The sequence below is a fragment of the Hemibagrus wyckioides genome, linkage group LG04 (assembly GCF_019097595.1).
Source record: "Hemibagrus wyckioides isolate EC202008001 linkage group LG04, SWU_Hwy_1.0, whole genome shotgun sequence".
Taxonomy (NCBI): domain Eukaryota; kingdom Metazoa; phylum Chordata; class Actinopteri; order Siluriformes; family Bagridae; genus Hemibagrus; species Hemibagrus wyckioides.
In genome coordinates, this window is record NC_080713.1 from 6,854,717 (window position 1) to 6,878,260 (window position 23,544).

The window sequence follows — 23,544 nt, forward strand, 5'->3', positions numbered from 1 at the left end:
TGGACTAAGAAAAGGGCCAAAAATAAAATAAAATATTTCTTACTTTTGTGTCATTATTTTGGTGTTTTGACATCAATGTGATTTGCATTTTTTGACATATTTTTTGGCGTCAATTTGATGTTGTTTCGACATCAAATTGCCCACTGGGTTAGGGGGAAATTACTTTTTCACATAGTGCCAGGCCAGTGCCAGTTTTTTTCCCCTTAATAAATGAAATCATCATTTAAAAACTGCATTTTGTATTTACTTGCATTATCTTTGTGTAATATTAAAATTTATTTGATCTGAATGTTTTGAGTGTGACAAATATGCAAAAAAAAATGAAAGAATAAAAAAAAACAGGAAGGGGACAAAAACCTTTTCACAGCACTGTGTGTGTACGTGCGTGTGTGTGTGTGTGTGTGCGCGCGTGTTTTCCGTTTCTAACTTTTTCACAGTTAACACCCATGTGACGCCTATACACCGCGTAGAATAAGTGAAAATGGACATGCACGCTCTCGGCAGGTATCAGGCTTTTCCATTTTAATAATGTTTTCTACTTGTTCTTTATAGTTTTCTACTTGTTCAAAGAAATGTATAAAAATTGTAGTTTAATTTCCTATCCATATATGATATAAATTTGTTGTGCGTATAACTGTTGTGTTTCTTTTTTTTTTAATTAATTGTACTACTATATATAAATATCTGTCTATATATGTGACCCTGTGATGGATTGGTGACCTGCCCAGGGTGTACCCCTGCCTTTAGCCCAATGTGTGCTGGGACAGACTCTAGCAGATCCCCGTGACCCTTATTAGGAATAAAGCGGGTATAGAAAATGGATGGATGGATATATTTTATAGTCAACTATATTTTAATTCCGAAATTACTATCCGTTATTTAAAAACAACAAAAACCATTTGTATTTCTTTTAGTATAGAGCTTATCATATGCGACAGGAGCGTAACGTTTTTCCCCTTCGTCTAAAACCGCAAAGCGCATACAAAAACGAAGTAGCCTTAAAAAACCTATGTGTTTCTATATTTATTAGCAGGTTAAACGTAAGATTTATTATATCATATCTATTACATACGTAATAAACGTTTTTTTCTTACCCAAATTTAGTGTGGTAAAGTTAGTTTCGTTTGGGTTTTCGATTTATCTTTCAATAAGGGACCGTCGTCGAATTCCACACACATTTTCACATCTATAGCATTACCATCTACAAAATTATGGACATTATCATATTGCAAATGTTGTACTAGGATGCTACAGGTAAGTTTTATGCTGTAATTGGATGTAGGACTAATAATTATCATAAAATAATTTATACAGTATACAAATGTTACTTTTTTCCGTTAAGTAATTTTTTGCACCATGTTGTATATCAGTTGTTGGAATTTGTAGACGGTCCCTTAGGTACCGTAGTCTATTAAGGCAAATGTTAGACATAATCTAACATATTAATGTAAGTGCTATATTTGGAGCACAGTCATCTCTGACCACATTACTTATTTTCTCATTGCTTCAGCAGGCCTGCAATTAGGTGTTGTAAATGCACTTATAAATATATTGTGTTTTTTTTTTTTTTTGTATGACAAATACAATATGCAAAACTATAATAGAAGAAATCCACAGAGTACACAAGATGCGGTTACAGGCAGATTTTAATCTCACCTCTACTTAACTGCAGGTAGCTACATCTCTAGATCTACTACTTAAAGGAAGTAGGAAACATCACATTTTTATGATTATGAGACAAATGCAAATATTGGGTGAATTCCAAAGTGCTGGGACCACTTCTTACCATAACTAATGCAAAATACCTGACACATGATATACACTACACACAAAAAGTTAAAGATATTTGGCTTTTGGGTGAAATCTATGGAAAATGTAAAAAATTCACACTACAGTGATATTATATTATGAAAGTAGGGCATTTAAGTAGAAGCATGCAATGGTGATTTCCTATCTCAAACAATTTATTGAAAAGCCAACAACAGTGGTGGGTATACCACAACAAAAAATGTCAATGTCTCAATAATTTGTCATGTGCCCTTGACCATCAATTACAGCTTGACAACGACGTCTCATGCTGTTCACGAGTCGACTTATTGTCTGCTGAGGCATGGCATTCCACTCTTCTTGAAGGGTGGCCCTCAGGTCATTGAGGTTCTAGGGTGCAGGGTTACGAGCCTCTACACAGCGACTCGACTGATCCCATACGTTTTCTATGGGATTCAGGTCTGGAGAAAGTGCAGGCCACTCCATTTGAGGTACCCCAGCCTCCAGCAGCCGTTCCCTAATGATGCGACCCTGATGAGCTGGAGCATTGTCGTCCATGAAGATGAAATTAGGCCTGTGCTGTTCATGCAGGGGCACAATGACTGGATTAATGATGTTACTCAGGTAGTATTGGCTTGTCACTGTACCATTCACAAGATGTAGGGCAGTTCTGTATTGAGTAGACACACCTGCCCAGACTGTAACACCACCACCACCAAAGGCTAGTCTGGTGACAACAGTGGCTGATGCATAACACTCTCCTTGACGTCTCCAACATCGTTGGTGGCCATAATTTCTGCTCAACGTGAATCGACTTTCATCAGAGAACAGCACTGAGGCCCACTGGTCCCTCATCCAGCATAAATGCTCCCTGGCCTGGTGGTGTGGTCAGGTACCCTTGCAGGTAGAGCTGGGCGATATGTCCTAAAAATTGAATCTCCGATTTTTTAAAACAAAATTCGATTTTCGATTGTAAAATGATTATTTTTCTTTAAAAAAAATTTAATAAAACACTAGATACTATAGAATAGATTTTTTTTAACTTGAACAAAAACAGTATAACCAAATATATGACTTCTAATGTGGACTAAAAGTGCAAAGTGCAAACTTACTTTCGCTAACAAGTTTTTTTTGTTATTGTTTTTGTTATTGTTTAGAAAAACAATAATCAATACAACAACATAAAAACCTTTTCTGGGGATTTATAAAATGCAAACTTTCACCAGTCTTTACAAGTTCTAATTATTCTAGTAAAATAAAGTAATATAACAAAATATGAGGGATTTGTAAAGTGCAAACTTCAGACTTAACTTAAATCATTTTTTATAAAATAAATAATTGTCACCTGGAAAAAAATCCCTGAAGAAAAACAATTTTGTAAAGCAGTTCAACATGCAATTTACAGGCTAAATAAAATCAAACAGGAGCCAGACCGCATTTTATATCTGTGTATATGGGCACAATCAGGGGCAAGTCTAGAATTTTCATTTAAGGGGGACTCAGACCCCCATAAAGGGTATAATAGTAAAATAAATAAATAAATAAATAAATAAATAAATAAATAAATAAATAAATAAAAACTCTTCCAGTCTCTCTGTATTTCTGTCTCAACCTGCTGATGACACTCTGTGACACTCTAAGCTCAGTGGCCACTTCCCTCTGAGAACATCCTGTTTGAAGCCTCGCAATGGCGAGGTACTGTTGGTCAGTTGTTAGGTGTGGTCTTGGTCTCATGATCAAAATGTGGTCAAAATGTGAACAGCATGATGAAGAGGACTGTCTAAATACTAAAATTGAACCAGAAATTTTATTGGTCGATTCATGGATCAAACACCGGTTGTGAATTTTGCTGTTAAGCACCTTGTTAGAGAACAGCAAGTTATGCAAAAAGTACTGAAACACTGAACAGCTGGACATGTGCATTCAAAAGTGTAGAGAAGGTCAAATTAAGTTCACCTGCAAAGATTATAGTGCATTTTAGGTGCATCCTGAAATTTCACCCGAAAGCCAAATATCCTTAACTTTTTGTGAGTACTGTAGTGTATTTTTGATACATATACTCTACCAGTCAAAAGTTTGGACACACCTTTTAATTCAGTGTTTTTTGTTTAGGGATTTATTTTCTACATTCTAGAACAATACTGGAGATTTCAAAACTATGAAATAACACACATGGACTTAAGTAATCCATATGTAACGACAAAAAAAGTCAGTTGTTGTGTAAGCACCATGATGAAACTGGCTCACGTGAAGACCATCCCAGTAAAGCAAGACCAGAACTTACCTCTGCTGCAGAGGAGAAGTTCATTTAGAGTTACCAGCCTCAGAAATCACCAATTAACAGCACCTCAGATTAGAGCCGTTATGAAGGTTTTACAGAGCATCAGTAGCAGACATATCTCAATATCAACTGTTCAGAGGACATTATTGTGTATTTCGGCCGCCTTCAGCATTGTTTTACAATGTAGAAAGAAATAAACATCAGGAAAGACCATGGGATTAGAAGATGTGTCCAAACTTTTGACTGGTAGTGTATATGTAATGCAAAAGTGTTTGTTATATTCTAAATAAATATGGCCTAGTCAGGATAATAAAGGGTTACGTAGATAGGGAAATGTGGCTTAATGGCCTCAACATCAGCGTCCAGAGAACTAGTCAGCATGACTAGGCAACAGAAAAATCTGAAGACTATTTCAATTAATAAAGTTTTATTAATTATGTTAGAACATCTTTTCATTACTTGCATCCCATGCACTCTTCTTCAATAACCTAAATGATTGGTTTTCAAAAAAATGATAATTTTGGTGGCACTACCTTCACATATTAATAAGATTGATAAATGTTTTAATTTTCATACTTTACAGGACAGAACCAGTCTCCACAAAGCAGTTTGCTTTTCTAAGGACATTCTTCATCCTTTTTATTCTTTTTTTGTTCCTTTGGTTTGTCTACTGGATAACTGGAGACAAAAGAAATAATAAATACAAGCTTAATGTTATTTACCCACACTGGAAAAAGAAGCAGCCACACTTGATGGCATGTGGGGTGCAAGTGCAAAATGATCCGATCATTAAAATCAACAATCTTAAAACATATATGGTCGGCTCCTACATTGAGCACCGTAATCAAGTTAAAATGATACGGACAATCGCTATAGTGCTTCGCAGTGAAAAAGCAGAGTATCAGTGTGTGCTGTGCTGCAATGGAGAGAAGATTTCTGTACCTGCTGCATATGACATTCACTCTGACCACTTTGGCTTTGAATACGGCACTGCTGATATTACCTGCCAAATACCGGGAAAGTGTCCAACACCAACACATGTGGCTATCACTTCCCGATCACCTAAAGAAGATGGATCCTTGCAGGACATTCATGCCTTCCAACCTATTAGGAACCAACAGAAACAGGAAGTCTTTCCCTATGAATTCACAGTTTGCATTTCTACCATGTTTGATTATGTAAATATATTGATGCTTGTGCAGGCCATGGAGATGTTCAAGATACTCGGTGTCCAGAAAGTAGCTATTTACAAAACCAGCTGCCATCCTGTTACGCAGAAGGTCTTGGATTATTATGTCAAGCAGAACTTTGTGGAGATCATCCCCTGGCGTATATCGTCCTACATTAATGTGTCCAGAGGCTGGAAGAAGTCAGCCTCACCTGGGGAGTTACACTACTTTGGGCAAATTGCAGCACTTAATGATTGTGTGTATCGTTACATGTACCAGAGTCACTACGTATCTCTGCAAGATTTGGATGAATTCATTCTACCTATTAACCTCAAAAACTGGGCAGAACTCCTGCCTGAATTAGAGAGGAAATACAATCACAATGTGGGCTTTGAGTTTGAGACATTTTTTTTTCCTCTTTCCATCACAGATTTCCACTCGGAATATTCCCTAGACTCTTGGAAGAAAGTTATGGGAGTTAACATCTTAGAGCATGTCAGTTGCTTAAGTAATGACCCCAAAGAGTTCAATGATTTTAAAGTCATTGTAAATCCTCGTTTAGTGTTTAAGACTACAGTGCATGGCTTTCTGGAGTCTGTGGGGGGTAGTGTCAGAGTGGACTCAAAGATCGCCCATATTTACCACATGAGGAACATTTCAAAACAAGCTTTGTCAACGCATTCCCACATACAAGACACACATCACAGGGACTATGCAGACAGGCTGATCCCTGCTGTTTCTCATGTGCTTCAGCAAACATTGGGCATAGACACATAGACCATTCCATGAAATCATCAATCATGAAGTCATCAAAGATTTTGCTATGAACAAATAAGAATATGCTTTTCTACCAGTTTTTAGAAAACTGTAGCTTTTCAGGATTCCCTTCACCTTGATTAAATCCCCAGTTCTGATGAAGAAAAGCAGCCCTAAAGTAGGATGATGCCACCACCATGCTGCCATTACCATTTTTGTTTGTTTATTTGCTTAAAACATACCTCTTAAAACATGTGAAGAATAAGAAAGATTGTTGTCACATGCAAAATTTGTGTTGATACAAAATCATTGTTTTGCAAAGGCCATTTAAGTCTTTGGATATGAACTTTATTGAAGTAATGTGGACTGAATTTTGAAACTGGTGTGCTACAGAAAAATGACAATTATACTGAAATAATAACATGCTCTGGACCATGGTATTTGCTTTAAATAATGAAATTTCATAAATAAAAACATTTTTACAGCATACATACATACAAAGTGTCCATACACAAGTGTTGGTAAATGTTCCCACGAACAAAAAAATCCATTTGTATCTGGCTTCGTAAATGAGGCCTATTGGCTCAGCCGTCTTCAATGAAAATTAGAAAGGTGTGTGTGTGTGTGGAAGGATTTGTTACCTTTGTTAAGACCTGCCCCTTGAAGAGAAAGAGAGAGAGAGTGTGTGTGTGAGTGAGAGAGAGAGAGAGAGAGAGAGAGAGAGAGAGAGAGAGAGAGAGAATGCTGTAGGAGCTTCACACTGGACAGATGGGTGCTCGGACTGCAGCTTGCCACAGGTATTGGGCTTTAAAGCTATTTATCGTTGCTTATATTTATTTAAAAGTTTTTATTTAATTCTTCATATATTAGTATTTAAATATGTTTTAATCTTTATAGATAAATAATACTGGCTTGATGTAAACTGAAGTTTACGTTGAATGTGTTGGAAAAAAAATGGCACCAATTCCAATAACTAAACTAACTGAATTTCTTGTTAATATATCACAGGACAGTAATTTCAAAGCTGTTTGTTTTTCCACGGATCCTTTTATTCCCTCTCATCCTTCTTGTGCCTATCTTCCTAATTGGAGTAATTAGCTTCAAGAATTCTAAGCCTATTTACAATTTCACAGACTGGAGAAGGAAGCTAATGGCATGTGGTGTACCAGTACAAACTGATCCGATCGTTAAAGTCAGCAATCTTAAAACATATATGGTCGGCTCCTACATAGAGCACCGCCAAGAAGTGAAAAAGATTCGTACGATTGCTATAGTGCATCGCAATGAAAGCACAGAGTATCACTGCTTGTTGTGCTGCAATGGAAAAATTGTGTCCATACCTGGTAATTACAGCATTCACTCTGACCACTTTGGGTTTGAATATGGCACTGCTGATATTATCTGCAAAGTACCAGAAATGTGTCCAACACCAACACATGTGGCTATCACTTCGCGATCAGTTAAACAGGATGGATCCTTGCAGGACATTCATGTCTTCCAACCTATTAGGAATCAACAGAAACAGGAAGTCTTTCCCTATGAATTCACAGTTTGCATTTCTACCATGTTTGATTATGTGAATGTGCTGCAGCTTGTGCAGGCCATGGAGATGTTCAAGATACTTGGTGTCCAGAGGGTAGCTATTTACAAAACCAGCTGCCATCCTGTTACGCAGAAGATCCTGGATTACTACGTGAGGCAGAATCTTGTGGAGCTCATCCCATGGCATGTAGCTTCCTACATTAATGTGTCCAGAGGCTGGAATTCGACTCTGTCTTCAGGAGAGCTACACTACTTCGGACAAATTGCGGCACTTAATGACTGTGTGTATCGTTACATGTACCAGAGTCACTATGTAGCTCTTCATGATTTGGATGAATTCATTCTGCCTATTAACCTCAAAAACTGGACAGAACTCCTGCCTGAATTGGAGAGGAAATACAGTCGGAAGGTGGGCTTTGAATTCGAGGCATATTTGTTTCCTCTTTCCATCAAAGATTTGAATCTAGATTTACCATGCTCATGGAAGAAAGTTATGGGAGTCAACATCTTAGAACATGTTTTTAAGTTAAGCAATGACCCCAAAGTGTTCAATGATTTTAAAGTGATTGTAAATCCTCGCTTAGTCTTTCGTACTACAGTGCATGGCTTTTTGCAGTCTGTGAATGATAGCATCAGGGTGGACCCTGAGATCGCACACATTTACCACATAAGGAAGGTTTTGAATGAAACCTTGTTAACTCGCTCCATCGTCCGAGACACACGTCTCAGGGACTATGCAGATATGCTGATCCCTGCTGTTTCTGAAGTGCTGCAGGAAGCACTGGACATTCTCTAAATGTCTCTAATGTCAGTGCCTCAGGAAAATGTTTATGACGGAGGATTTTAAGCAGAGATGTTGAGGGAAATGTTTAAAGTGTTTAACTTGTTTCATGGAATCACTTGGTAACATTAATTGTGCCCCATGTCAGGCCATTTTACATAAATATTTTCTAATAAAAGCACAACCACAATTTAGACTTGAAGAAGATTCCAGTAATCTTATACCACTTCCTCATACGTACACAATTCCTTTAACATCACAATACTACATTTGGTATCTAAATACTGCTTATTTAGTCACCATTTCAAGCCATTTACATCATTCAAATAGGAAGTTTGGGCACAATGCAAACTCCATGAGAAAATCATGGCTCTCGTCTCAAGAAGCTGCAGGGTGTTCAAGATTTTCTTAAACAAATGTTTCTCATAGTGTGTGGACTATATGTCTGCAAAAACTGAACTTTACAGGGATGGGAAAGCTCAATGGTTATGCTGTTGGACTGCTGAACAGACAGTGGTGAGTTCAAATCCCAGAGCCACCAAGCTGCCGCTGTTGAACAAAACCATTATAGCAAACCAATTTGATACTAGATTATTTGATTTGAATTATATTGTTAGATTAATGTCTATGATACTAAGAATTTCCCATAGATTGGCTAAATAAATTCTATCTACCTACTTACTCCAAACACAGAATGGTGACAAGCCAACAAAAAAACATCAGGTTCAGTAGGTGGAAATGTGTTGTTGAAAAGAGAGATCAGAGGCAATAATAATTTGTGCTGACAGGGTTAAGAAGATAAATCATCTTAGAAAGCACAATATATGGAATCTTGAGAGATGGGTTACAGCAGAATATTATAGCGGGTTCCACTCCTGTTAGCTAAGACCAGGAATTCTAGCCTACAGTGGGAACAGTATCAGCAAAACTAGACATTTGAGGACTGGACAAACATTGCCTGGCCTTTGTATCTTTCTTACACGTTCTGTGAGTGTTTAACTCTAGATTTCCTGTCAGCACAGACATTTCCGGCCATTCTCCTCTGACCTCTCTCATGACTCATTATTAGATCACTTTTTACCATTCTGTGAAACTCTAGGCATAGATATCTACTACTTGCTGTGATACAACTACTTTGCATGGAAATCCGAGAAGATTAGCAAAAAACAGTCCCTGAGCTGAGATCACACAGATCTCCATTCTGAGGGTTGATGTTAATCATTAACTATAGTTCATGACCTGGATTTGCATGATTTTCTGCATTGCAACGGACAGTAACATTTCACTGGATAGCTAGTCACGTGGGCATTTTTTTTCCCCCTCACATCCTCTTATTAAAGGTTTTCTTTAAACATGCTTCTATACTTTTAATAGATCTTTTGAGATCTTGGTGAGGAACAAGTAGGAAATGCTGAAATGCTTTCTAAAAGAGACTTCCATGACCGTGCTAAAAAATAAGTGTTCCAAACCGTGCCTTGAATTCACATGAATTCATTTGGTGAGGTGTACCAGTATGTTTAATCTTATTGATACATTTCTATGCTAATTTCTGAGAGTTATAAAAATGTCTACTCTTTTTTTTTTTTTTTTTAGATAAAATAAGACAGGAAAAGAAAACAAAACAGTGGAAGAAGGTTATTATTACATTTTTGGTTCTGCAAAACCTAGCTGGAAATGTCAAGAAACTTCCTGTCTTGTGCAGGTAGCGAGGGAAGTCGTCACATGACCGGAAGTAGCCTGTTCGAGAAATAGCAACCGCTATTGTGAAAAACAATCAACTTCAGGGATTAAGTCATCCTCACCTCAGACAATAATATATTGCCCTGTTGTACCTTATTTTTCAGCACACCCCAAAAATTTTATTGCTTAAAGGAAACCCAAATATCTCCATGACTGCCAAATTTTACGTTTTTTTTTTTTGTCTCTGCTCTCTTTCTCCTTTTCATATATGTTCATTTTGCATGCATGTATGAAGGCAGACATTTATATTTTTTCCTACCAAATCCTAGGTTTAACCCAGTCTTCACCCGATATCCCGCTTCCCTGTAATTACAATCTGTTACAATCTCATTTCATAATATTTTAAGGAAAACAAGAGTAGAAATTTTGTCCTTGTTTTAATTACAAAGAGAGAGAGAGAGTCAGGCTTTTGTTTGCCGAACCATCTGAATCAGTCATTTAAAGTACTTTTCAGCAGTTACATAGACATATTTTGCTTTTTTTTTTTTAAAATCAGTAGCAGAGAAAAGCATATACATACACAAATACAAATGGAGACAGTCGAAAACAAAAAAGACAGGCATTTGGTGTTAACAGTTACCTGGGTATTGGAGTAAACTGTGCAGACTGGCTCAAATATACGTTCTCAGCCTGTACTTCAAGTGTTCACATTGTTTTAAAAAATATGAATCAAATAATTGCACTCGACATCATACAAAAAGAAAAACACATAAAAAGCAAATAGTCCATTTTACAAGTGTACATGTGGAAAATAAGTGACCTATCACAGCAACTGTTGTACTGCGAGCCTTCACAATGCTTGTTCATTTGTTTGCACCTGTGCAAATGGATCCTTGCTTTGAGTCTCTTTTGAGGATGACCGACCGAGTGTTTCAGTCATGGCTGTAGTGGTTGTGTCCTTCATTATCAATGCTCGCTGCCGTGTATATCCACTCCTTACCTAATCAGGTGGAAAGTTAGCCAGTACATGAACACGGGCTGTGCTGCAGCAATGGCCATGGTTAAGTACATACGCAGCTGATTCTTGGCTCCTCGGACCAGAACGCCCTCTGCAGCCGCCTCGGACAGGATCTTTAACCTCAGTGTTCGGATCTACAACGCACACAGATGGTTCAATAAAGCAGACGGTAGTGTCTTTGAGCCCAAAATGAACATTGATGCAGCTATTTGAAGTCATGGAATATGACTTCAAGTTTATTTTAAGAAAATGGAATGGTTGTTCTTGTGCAATGTACACTGCCAGTAACAGCTAACTTAGTGAGTTATTGTTGGGATTAGAATAATATTAAGTGCAAAACTTTGGCTATATTTAAGCAAAATTCTCAGACTCGAGGAAGTCTGTTGTTGCCTTTAACCATGTCTAGTTATCCTAAGGTATACGTCTGTACAATACTTTGTCATCCATGAAAATATCTTTTAACACAAAGGAGGAGGTTGTAGACTTGGACAAATCAGGTAATGGTTATAAAAACAATATATAAATTAAAAACCCCACTAAGCCCATATCTGAAATTGTGTGAGCACACTATCCCAGTCCACATGCATGGTGAAGAGGATTGTTAGGGAGAAACAAAGAGCCCTTACATTTAGCTGATAATTATAACCATCAGGAAGCAGTAAACACCACTTTCAAAAGCAGAATACAATTTTTTCCCCCCAATGCAAGTTAGACACCACCAGGTAATTGGCAAATAAGCTTCTTAACTGTTATTCTCTGAAAAGTCATCAAGTTATGCAATAAGTAATTGTAAAAACATTCAGCTGACAGTTTAACAGTATTCATTTCATGTAAGTGACGTGAATGTGCATGGCAAAATATAGCTGTTCGGTCTGACTACAGTGGAATAGTGAGAAAGTTAACAAAAGCTGCACGTCATCTTTTAAAGTAATAAACTGTCTATAAGCCTGTCAATAACTGAGCATGTGTCACCTCAGGACTTGTTAACAGTCTGTCAAATCTTCAAATGTTCATATTCTGAACAATAAAATGTAACAGATAAGTGAAAAAATTGCCATTTAGTCTAATGTACATATTTTAAAAGATGATCTATATCTGTCTGGTTATTCACAGTAACCTTAAATTATTACTTCACAAATTTGATTCATATTAATGAATTCTAACCATGCTCTGTTGAACTAGGTAGAAATCGAGTGGGCTGCATCAATGCATCTTTCAAGGTAGTGTGAAACTGGGTGGAACTTAGCAGGGTTTCCAAGGCACCATTCTGTCTATCAGAGCATATTTTTGAGCGCCAGCTTGTCTCAGAATACACTCATGTTAAAATGCAAATCTCCTATGAAAAATGAATGTCTGATTGCTGTGTCTTATGGTAAATTGACTCTGTGTAACATGCAAGACCTTATTTCATGTGATAAGAATTAAAAAATTTTTTTTTTTAAATGCTTAGCGTTATTAAAAACGCATCGTATTTTTGATGCACATCGACCTGTACAGTTTCCGTAAACATCTCAAAGCAAAGCATGTTCAAAGTACTATATTGCCAAAAGTATTCGCTCACCTGCCTTGACTCGCATATGAACTTAAGTGACATCCCATTCCTAATCCATAGGGTTCAATATGACGTCGGTCCACCCTTTGCAGCTATAACACCTTTAACTCTTCTGAGAAGGCTTTCCACAAGGTTTAGGAGTGTGTTTATGGGAATTTTTGACCACTCTTCATTCATTCATTTTGACCAGTCACACACTGATGTTGGACGAGAAGGCCTGGCTCTCAGTCTCCGCTCTAATTCATCCCAAAGGTGTTCTATCGGGTTGAGGTCAGGACTCTGTGCAGGCCAGTCAAGTTCATCCACACCAGACTCTGTCATCCATGTCTTTATGGACCTTGCTTTGTGCACTGGTGCACAGTCATGTTGGAAGAGGAAGGGGCCAGCTCCAAACTGTTCCCACAAAGTTGGGAGCATGGAATTGTCCAAAATGTCTTGGTATGCTGAAGCATTCAGAGTTCCTTTCACTGGAACTAAGGGGCCAAGCCCAGCTCCTGAAAAACAACCCCACACCATAATCCCCCCTCCACCAAACTTTACACTTGGCACAATGCAGTCAGACAAGTACCGTTCTCCTGGCAACCGCCAAACCCAGACTCGTCCATCAGATTGCCAGATGGAGAAGCGCGATTCGTCACTCCAGAGAACGCGTCTCCACTGCTCTAGAGTCCAGTGGCGGCGTGCTTTACACCACTGCATCCGACGCTTTGCATTGCACTTGGTGATGTATGGCTTGGATGCAGCTGCTCGGCCATGGAAACCCATTCCATGAAGCTCTCTGCGCACTGTTCTTGAGCTAATCTGAAGGCCACATGAAGTTTGGAGGTCTGTAGCGATTGACTCTGCAGAAAGTTGGCGACGTCTTCACACTATGCGCCTCAGCATCCGCTGACCCCGCTCCGTCAGTTTACGTGGCCTACCACTTCGTGGCTGAGTTGCTGTCGTTCCCAAACACTTCCACGTTCTTATAATACAGCTGACAGTTGACTGTGGAATATTTAGGAGCGAGGAAATTTCACGACTGGATTTGTTGCACAGGTGGCATCCTATCACAGTTCCACGCTGGAATTCACTGAGCTCCTGAGAGCGACCCATTCTTTCACAAATGTTTGTAAAAACAGTCTGCATGCCTAGGTGCTTGATTTTATACACCTGTGACCATGGAAGTGATTGGAACACCTGATTCTGATTATTTGGATGGGTGAGCGAATACTATAGTGTATGTGGTGGTACTGTGAGTATAAGGGTTATTCCAACAGAATAAAGCACTGATAAGAACTGATAAGATTAATCATTTTATGTCAACATAGCCTAAATTCGATGGATTTACATGGTCATTTCCCTGCCAGCAGTCCTAAAAACAAAATAACAACGTGATTTTTCACACCTGACATCATCATTAATGATCAAACCATGTGGATGGGAAAATAAAACTTAAAAGCCTGATCTCATCAGCAAATACGATTAAACTAGTATTGGGCACTTACCGTAAAGACAAAAATAGAAGCACAGCACCAGAATAGTGAGAGATAATATCCTGTCTTTCCAAACAGGAGCCCAGCCAACACTCCTACTATCATCCTATGGAGAGAAGAAATGATTACAGCAAACACTATTACTAGCTTCAGAGAGATTTCCAAGATATGTTAGATTACATATTTTTTTATTTAACATTACATTATACAAGACCATTGCAACTCAAGCTTAAAGGATTAAATCATTCTGAATGACTTATTTTTTATTTACAATTTTACATCTTCAGTGTCAACACAAATGAGAGTTAGCCCTGGATTCATCTATACTTAAAGACAGCAATGCAACAACACTTTAGACCTTTCCAGCTTTCTCACCTTATTTGTGCACTCAGTTTACAACCTTCAACATTCATTCTAATACTACAGTCAGCATCACCATGTCGTCAACATCTTATACACTAGACAAGCCTCTTAAGTAACACAGTGCAACACTGCTCCATTGCTAGTCGCGAGTCGAACATTTGTTGTCCCCAACACTTTTAAATAGAATTTCTCATCAAGATGATAGAATTGTCAGTGGAAGTGAAAAAACAAGCTTTGTTTTTAGGAGTCAGCAATGAATCCTGTCCATTATCTCTTGTGTTTGAGATTTGATATTTTTTTTTCTCTTTCTGTTAAATGCCGAAAAACCTTAAAAGCTGCACACTACTGCTAATGTCTCATGGACAAAAATTAAAACCGGAACAGAAACAAACAAATTAGAGCCGAAATAGTACGGACAAGCATATTTAGGGTGAATGGCAACAAGTTAGAATGTGGAAGTGAAAACCTGTGTAATGGGAGTAGCTCACTTTCAGTTACAGATTTCATTTCTTAGTAATATCTCTTCTTATAAAGGTGGCGTAGCAACGTTTTCAGACACATTTCGATAGCTAAAAATGCTGAATGAGACACACAGGCATGTCAGCGTTCAGAAAGCTTTGGGAATTACTCATACTTAACGGTTGTCAACAATAAAATAGCTGTGTCTAGGATGTAATAAGCATATTTAAAGTACACAAGTGTCAGAAACCTGTCAGGAACTAAATCATTTTATTCAACCACCTTACCCAACATATTTGTATCCAGAAAATGCCACAAGATCAATAGTGGTGAGGTCTGTGTTCACCGTGACCAAGTAAAGGCTGAGGAGAACGGCAAGAACTTCTATAATGAGCCATATCAGGGCTGAGCTAGCCTGCATCCCCAAGATCTCAGGGGAGAAGCTGAAACATAGAATGAGAGATTCAATAATATAAATCAACAGAGCTGTATAAATATTGTGTAGATTAAATCAGATCTCTTACCACATGAATCACAAAAATAAATAAAAACAAATAAAATGTATGATGTGTCATTAAAAATTGTTTACGTTGGCAAATCACTGAAGTATATGATAAATAAAACACTATGGGTTATAAAATAAATCAACATCAGGGTAACAACTACTGTGCTTTGTGTCATAATACCAGGGCAGTGGTGGCTCAAGTGGTTAAGGCTCTGGGTTGTTGCCCAATCAGGAGTTCAAGCCCCAGCACCGCCAAATTGCCACAGTTGGGCCCTTGAGCAAGGCCCTAAACGCCCTCAAGGGGCGCTGTATCATGGCTGACCCTGTGCTCTGACCCCAAGGATGGGATATGCAAAGAAAAGAATTTCACTGTGCTGTAATGTATATGTGACAAATAAAGGCAAATTATTATTATATCATTAATAATTCTATATTTTCTTATCAGCACACCGTGTTATGTTTAATTCCTTAAATAGAAATCAGTCTGGATAAAAGATGTCTCAGATGTTTCCAACGCCCCACAGGTTTGAAGAGGAAATGTGTCTTGTGTCTTTAAATAGAGTGTTCCCTCTGACTCCTTTACTTGTCACATATGCATTACATGGTGAAATTCTTAGCTCCGTATATCCCAACTTCTTAGGAAGTTAGGACCCAAATGCAGGATCAGCAATAGCAATGCAACCCTTGAAGAGACTTAAGGGTCTTGCTTAAGGGCTCACCAATGTCATATGAAGGCTTAATCTTCTGATCAGTAACCCAAAACCACCACAGCCCTGGTGCATAAGGATCTATGACAAGAGTGTAAAAGTGTAGAGAAAACCTTACCGGTTCTGAGTACCCAGGGCCAGGCCTGCGACCAGGACATATGTAATAAAAGCCATTGCTGGAATGATAAGGGGATAAGATTAGACACACAGCATGCATACCATGGACAAAGTAGGTATGTTTGCATGCAAGTAATAATCTGACTGGTGGTTTAAATTGAGTTGAAGTATATTCTGTTAAGACTGACAAAGCAAAACAAGGAAAGTGACTGATAAAATTTGGTATTTGATTACTTCTCCTTTTGCCTTAATACACTATATTTTCCAAAAGTTTTGGGACACCCCTCCAAATCATTGAATTCAGGTGTTGGGCTCGGCCCCTTAGTTCCAGTGAAAGGAACTCTTAATGCTTCAGCATACCAAGACATTTTAGACAAGTTCATGCTCCAAACTTTGTGGGAACAGTTTGGGGATGACCCCTTCCTGTTCCAACATGACTGCACACCAGTGCACAAAGCAAGGTCCATAAAGACATGGATGAGCGAATTTGGTGTGGAGGAACTTGACTGGCCTGCACAGAGTCCTGACCACAACCCGACAGAACATAGGATGAACAAGAAGAGAACTAGAAGCCAGGCCAAAACTGGGACGTCTGTTTTTATATACACATGAATGTAATATGGAGTTGACCCATCCTTTGCAGCTTCAATTCTTCTGGGAAGACTTTCCACAAGGTTTAAGAGTGTTTATGGGAATTTTTGACCATTCCTCTAGAAGAGCATTTGTGAGGTGAGGCACTGATGTAGGATGAGAAGGTCTGGCTCACAGTCTCCACACTAATTCATCCCTAAGGTGTTCTATCAGGTTGAGGTCAGGACTCTGTGCAGGCCAGTCAAGTTCCTCCACACCAAACTCACTCATCCATGTCTTTATGGACCTTGCTTTGTGCACTGGTGAACAGTCATGTTGGAACAGGAAGAGGTCAACCCCAAACTGTTCCCACAAAGTTAGGAGGATGACATTGTCCAAAATTGTCTTTGTATGAAGCTGAAGCATTAAAAGGTGCTTTCACTGGAACTAAGGGGCCAAGCCCAACCCCTGAATTCAATGATTTGGAGGGGTTGTCCTAAACCTTTTGGCAATATAGTGTATAAGCATCAGCCCTGTCTAGAAAAGAGGCCACCAGTGTATTGAGCTTCTCCTAATTGTAAACCTCTCTTCCACTGATTGGAGGCCTTTCGGCTAGAGTTTGTGACATATTTTGGAACCAACTACTGTTCCCAACAATCCTAGAAGTCTGGTATGAGACTGAACAGCAAAGGGTCCCATGGTTTGATTGTTTGACACCCTTCAGTCATCATCTAATCAAGGCAGAAGTGTCATCTGACTATTCATTTGTGCAACAATACTCCATTAGTTCCAATTTTTAAACATTGTTTAAACGACCATTAAATGAAAGAGATTTTCAGGAGTTTATGGTGCATAAGAATCCAACACAACCTGTATCCTGACAAGCAAAGGAATAAATAAACCACGTTGCATACATCTAAATCATTTGCAATAATACTTAATGTAAAACAAAACATTTTTGATGTATCAACCTACTGGGTGATTTGTTGTGATATATATAGATTACTTACCGGGAATGTACAGGTCCGGAGCATTGACATCAAAGCGTGGAGCTACTGGAGTTTCCTGCCGGTAACTCACTTCCCAGTTCTGTAACAAAAGCAATGATGACACACCAAAGCCCCAGAGTCACCAAACACACACAGTTAACTGTAGGCACTTAACCTTATTATGTCACACAAAGCAGAACTTACTGCTTTTGTGAAAATGCATTTAGTTAAAAGCATAGTTAAGCCAATTTAAGACGATGTTAGAACAACAGGAAAAAAAGCTTACGTCCCTGGTGATAAACTATATGGCCAAAAGTATGTGGACATTTGCCCCTCAACCAGTATGCGCTATTTGAACATCCCATTCTGTTATATTATACAGCAGTCATTTGGTGTCCAATCCACTAATTGTATTCATTGAGCAGTGTTCCAAGAGAGTTATATTTAATATAAGCATACTTGGTTTCACTGAGTCAATTAGGCTGCTAGTCAGCATAGTTCTAATACTAATTGACTTGAAATGAAAGCGGCAGCAACACAACATTATGCAGGTGGTCATAATGTTATGGCTGATCAGGGTGCATATATGTATATATAGAGAGAGAGATAGATGAGAGAATTATAGTATATAAATAGAGTAGTGTTATAGTAGAGTTAGTGCTCAATTTGCTCAACACAAATATAAAAAAAAGGCAAATAAGCAGCAAACTTGGTGCCTGTGTGGCATGCGGATGGTCGTGCACAGGGTATAACTCACTTTCTTGGAGCACATCTGTTTACATAGCCCCTTCATCTGCCAGGTGGCAGGTGCAAATATGTGCAGTTTTACATAGCACATAAGGAACACATCAGTCGTACCTCATGCATATAGGGGAAAACCAGCAGTCCCAGCTTCTTGCCAACATACACGGTGTCCACAGCAAAATAGTATTTCAGTTTGGAGATGGGGATAAAACGGTCAAGCTGTGAATTTAGAAAGAGTTTACGTGTCAAGCAATCTGGAAAATAAATCATATCAGATCTGACATTTTTCTTCCTTTAAAGACAAAGTTGCTATCTGCACTATTACACATGATCATGTGCTGTGTCAGCAACACTGCATGCAAAATCACAAGTATTTCAGTTCTGCAATAAATACTTAGAGGGATTTTAACATTTACGTCCTTCCCAAAAAGCCATGGTTATTTGTGTTGTTGTATTTCTGATCCTACTTATACTGGAAATATAGTTTAGAAATATAGAAATATAGCTATAGTATCATTTCACAAGAACAAGCTGAAGGATTTTGGTGTTAATCAGCAAGCAAATGTTTCTCTGTTAAATAAATAAAGATGAAAATAACCATATTATTTATTAAACACATTAATACAATACATGCCTTGATTAAGAAAGCGACATCTTGCATTTTGTGAGACATTAACGGTATACTTCTCCTAATTTTAGTTGTTTGTGGCTGTACTTTATATCTACTATTACATCTTTTTTTAGGATTGATAGTCTATTTCATTTTCATGTTATTTTTAAATGATTTGGTTCTATTTTCCAACACATATAAAACACATAAGTTTAAACCACATTAGGATAATGTGGCAGGATAAAGCAGTTACTGAGTGAATGAATGTGGCAAAAGCATCTTGGTGCCTCCAATATGCTCCCATATTTATTAACGTGGCCTTTCATTGTCACATGAACTTATATGCTGCTTGCAGGACATGATTAGGTAAAGTAGCCTGTTTTATATTGAAGTGGGGTGATATTACAAGCAAACATCCAGAAAACTGAGTTTGTGAACTGTAACCCTAAACCCTGAAGACATATTTCAAGAAACAGAAACCCAAGCTCAATTTTGGATTATGTGCAGCCATAAAAAAAAACAAAAAAAACCCCACTCCATTCATTTCTGGACCACATAAGCAAATTAAAACAAATAGAACCTTACATTTTTATCCATCATTTGTTTGCCCTGGCTTGCAAGGCTGCTCCCATATGCCATAGCAAGATTGGACATGGGATCTGACAAGATGGCATGTCCTGCGTAGTCCATCCCTCCTTTGTTTATGTTGCCAGGTCCAGAGTTGTGTTGACCAGCACTGGTGTCATCAAAAAGCTGACGGGATTCACCAGAGTCTGAGCCAGGACTCCTCATCCTCGGTGTGGATTCTGAAAAACAAACGAACATCTGTGAGTGAGAGACCAAACGTCTCATTATAGTGGCTCAGAAACAATGGATTCTACAGGCTATGTAGGACATAAAAGCGTCCAACAGGAAGGTATCCAGGAAAGGAAATATTTGGTTTAGAATAGACTGAATAGAAGGCAGATAAAATATATGGCCAAAGATTTGTTGAAACCTGACAATAAGGTGTGATAACACATCCATAACACCCAACTGCTGCAACAGAGTCGTAAGCAAAGAATTGCACCCGATACATACAGAGGGTGTTGGGACATATAGTTAAACAGATACATAAACATGTTATAACAGTTCTCTTGACAGAAATAGCTATTCAGTTGGCTTCCAAACAACACTGGTCTCTTCAGGTGTCTTCCAATTCTGAGTCTGTGACTTTATTTATTTAATACATTTTATTGGGAGAATTTATTAATGTATATACACCAATCAGCCACAACATTATGAGCACTGAGAGGTGAAGTGAAAAAGACTATTATTATCTCCTCATCATGGCACCTGTTAGTGGGTGGGATATATTAGGCAGCAAGTGAACATTTTGTCCTCAAAGTTGATGTGTTAGAAGCAGGAAAAATGGGCAAGGGTAAGGATTTGAGTGAGTTTGACAAAGGGCCAAATTGTGATGGCTAGATGACTGGATCAGAGCATCTCCAAAACTGCAGCTCTTGTGGGGTGTTCCCGGTCTGCAGTGGTCAGTATCTATCAAAAGTGGTCCAAGGAAGGAACAGTGGTGAACCGATGACAGGGTCATGGGCGGACAAGTCTCACTGATGCACATGGGGAGCGAAGGCTGGCCCGTGTGATCCGATCCAACAGACGAGCTACTGTTGCTCAAATTGCTGTAGAAGTTAATGCTGGTTCTGATAGAAAGGTGTCAGAATACACAGTGAATAAAAAGGGGGACCAACACAATATTAGGCAGGTGGTCATAATGATATGTCTGGTTCGGTGTATATAATTTTGGTGTACGTGCCGCACATTTTGTTCACAATATTAAAGTATCTGAAAAAAAACAAAAAACATTTAGCTTATAGACAAAATGCACATATTATTGCATTGTTTTTTTTTTTTTTTTATGAATAAATCATTTCTAAGAATTTGTCTTAACCTCGAGACCCTGCGTCCTCATATGGAGACATTACATTTTGGGTTCGCTGCACTTTATACTTAATTCTGCCTAATTTAGACCTGTTATCCTTGTTTAGAAACTTTGTAGCGCCCCCTAGTGGTAGCTAAAGCACAATCAACTTATTAGTTGAAATACAATATGACGTGGATCTCAGTCAACACATAATGCAGAGATAAAAGTGGAAGTGGTACAAAACATCATCAATGTCTATGGTCAAAACTTACTAACATTTAATGTTTCACGCGGCTTACAAATTTGAGAAGTTTTATCAATAGTAACAATATTAGATGCTTCTAATTAGGCAGTACTCGTTTGAGGACATTGGGACTTTATAATGGTATAATTGCAAAAATGAACATGTTCAAGTAAGAGCACATAGCTAGGAAAGATTTGGGAAGAAACCAACAGTTTACAGAATTCTTGCACGTAGTAAACACGAGTCTTCTTTGGTTTTATTTTTTTTTCCTTCTTCTGTGATACATTTCTAGGGCATATTTCATTGTCAGGAGCTGAAAGATTGTTGAATGCAATAATAGGAGAGAGCTCTGAGTTGGAGGATTTATCTAATTTTCATGATGCTGATCCTGGTGTGGACCAGCTATGTGATAAAGCTTATCTTACACCTGATTTATCAGAATCAATTCAGCAGATCAGTGTTGCTCTGGCAAATCTTTTGCACGGTGTGTGACATGTATTGTGTTCCTATGCTTGCAAACTAAACGCAACTGTTTTGCAGCATTTCACACTGGACAGTAGATCTGACAGACTGTTCTTACGGACAAAATAGCATTCCTAGTTCCTAGTGCAAAAAATACCATTCCTAGTTTGGACTATAGAGTGATCACAGGGCTTTTAGTTGGGTTTCATTGTTTGCAATATTGCTTTTGCACAATGTTCAGGCAATGAAATTAACATTTTAACGCCTGCATTGCAGATTATTTGAGATTTAAACTAGTGATAAACTTAACCTGATTTTGTCTACTTGAGTAAATTACATTAATTATAAATTTAAACATGACTTATACATTAATAATAATAATAATAAGTCTGCGATTTGCCTTAGACCCGGAAGTGAGTTAGTAGTTTCTGACCAGTCAGAAACGAGAATTCAGCAGCGCTATGGTTATAAAATATATTCTGTTTTCTTCTATACATGCTTAAAGTGTTATGTTGCGAAAAAATAAACATAATTCAAAAACTGATAAAACACAAGATGCAGATTAATAGATGAATGGATAAATGAATAAATTAATGAACGCTAACCAAGCCACCGGTAGCGTGCATTAGCCGCTAGCTAATCTAAACACCTAGATGTACTAAACATTACGGAGAATTATCTTGCTATTACGCGATACAAGCATCATTGCGCTTAGTTGCATTATTAGTTCATTAGACAGATAACAGATGCTAGCGTTATGAAAGCAGTGGAGTGTCACGGCTTACTGTGCGCGAGCTAAAAATAGGCCTAACTACAAACGGCTTCCTGCTTGACATTTAGTGTCTAGTTTGAAGGCGTCAAGGCAACTGCCGCATACCCTACTTAGGGCACCTAAATAGGGAGGAGTGGAATATTTGGGATTGAACCGTAGCCCAACCGAGCTAACTCTACCCATGCTATCTGGCCTACAATTAAACACTATCCGCTTTGATAGAAAAAATATTACCTGTGGCACATAAATACACGTGTAGTGAAGTTACATTTGATTACTTAATCGTAGTAAAATAAGCAAGAGCAAAAGAAAATGAGACTACCTAAAGAAATCACAACACAAATAGCATGACGTACGTAACTTACGCTGTCTGAACCCACTCTGATTCGTGTAATCCATACTCACAAATAATAGATATATATGTTAAACTTCGCTGCGATTAATAAATGTTTTTAAAAAAATAAAAATAATAATGCTATTCTCTTAAAGCGGCTTAATATTAGATTACTTTCTTATTCCTCTCCCAAGATACCGGCTTGCTCTACCCCCAACTCGAGTGACGTAATCGCAACGGTTCAGAGACAACGAACACAACCAATCACAGCGCAAAGAAGTATTAAAAGGGACGTTCCATGGCATAGCCATAACCAATAAACGCACGATTCTAACCTACTCCGCTAACGGTGTAGGCGGGGCCAAGAACGTAGCGCATGCGCATGAGGCGTTTTTTTTTTTTTTTTTTAAAGCAGAACGGTAGAGTCGTCAACTGCGCCGCCATCTTAGAGAGCCCGGATTTGAGTTCATTGACTTGATACTCGGTGCAGCGTGTGAAAATATTAGACTTGGATGTGTAATAAAAGATTGGGACGTTTCATAGAGCTTCATCTCTCCAACAGTACTGTGTGGAAACGCATGTGTGGAAATGCGGCCAGTTCTTGATTTATTTATATGGTAGATATTTATAAGTAGCAATTTCGCGCATGCGCAGAAGAAAACCCGAATACTTTCCAACGCTAAGGCAATGAGAGTTATGACTTTGGAGTGTGTGGCGTTTGGAGGGTGA

At 38.3% G+C, this 23,544-nt stretch overlaps 2 protein-coding genes across 4 annotated transcripts; one reads left to right on the forward strand and one right to left on the reverse strand.

The window, feature by feature from the left end:
- Window positions 1-378: 378 nt before the first annotated feature.
- On the forward strand, window positions 379-9,765 carry LOC131352043 (glycosyltransferase family 92 protein F13G3.3-like). 2 transcript variants are annotated; one of them, XM_058387880.1, is made up of 2 exons: window positions 379-504; window positions 4,632-9,765. In XM_058387880.1, the coding sequence occupies exon 2, from the start codon at window positions 7,124-7,126 to the stop codon at window positions 8,309-8,311; it is 1,188 nt and encodes a 395-aa protein (XP_058243863.1). In that variant the 5' UTR covers window positions 379-504; window positions 4,632-7,123; the 3' UTR covers window positions 8,312-9,765. The 2 variants fall into 2 exon arrangements, with proteins under 2 accessions (XP_058243863.1, XP_058243862.1); XM_058387879.1 differs by having other exon boundaries at window positions 4,632-6,462.
- Window positions 9,766-10,396: 631 nt separating this feature from the next.
- yif1b (Yip1 interacting factor homolog B (S. cerevisiae)) lies at window positions 10,397-23,050 on the reverse strand. Of its 2 annotated transcripts, none has more exons than XM_058387883.1 (8): window positions 22,847-23,050; window positions 19,671-19,891; window positions 18,590-18,694; window positions 17,753-17,831; window positions 16,174-16,231; window positions 15,131-15,286; window positions 14,034-14,127; window positions 10,397-11,128 (listed from the first exon to the last, which is right to left on the reverse strand). In XM_058387883.1, the coding sequence occupies exons 1-8, from the start codon at window positions 22,878-22,880 to the stop codon at window positions 10,973-10,975; spliced, it is 903 nt and encodes a 300-aa protein (XP_058243866.1). In that variant the 5' UTR covers window positions 22,881-23,050; the 3' UTR covers window positions 10,397-10,972. The 2 variants fall into 2 exon arrangements, with proteins under 2 accessions (XP_058243866.1, XP_058243864.1); XM_058387881.1 differs by having other exon boundaries at window positions 22,838-23,050.
- Between the last annotated feature and the right edge of the window lie 494 nt (window positions 23,051-23,544).

Excerpts from the sequence above, each read along its gene's own strand:
- LOC131352043 (XM_058387879.1), top strand. The coding sequence starts at position 482 with ATGGACATGCACGCTCTCGGCAG. Across the intron at positions 505-4,631 it reads GACATGCACGCTCTCGGCAG|GACAGAACCAGTCTCCACAA; the intron begins GTATCAGGCTTT and ends CATACTTTACAG.
- yif1b (XM_058387881.1), bottom strand. The coding sequence starts at position 22,880 with ATGGATTACACGAATCAGAGTGGGTTCAGACAGCGTAAGTTAC. Across the intron at positions 19,892-22,837 it reads GTTCAGACAGCGTAAGTTAC|AATCCACACCGAGGATGAGG; the intron begins GTACGTCATGCT and ends TTTGTTTTTCAG. Across the intron at positions 15,287-16,173 it reads GCCCTGGGTACTCAGAACCG|CTTCTCCCCTGAGATCTTGG; the intron begins GTAAGGTTTTCT and ends TCTATGTTTCAG.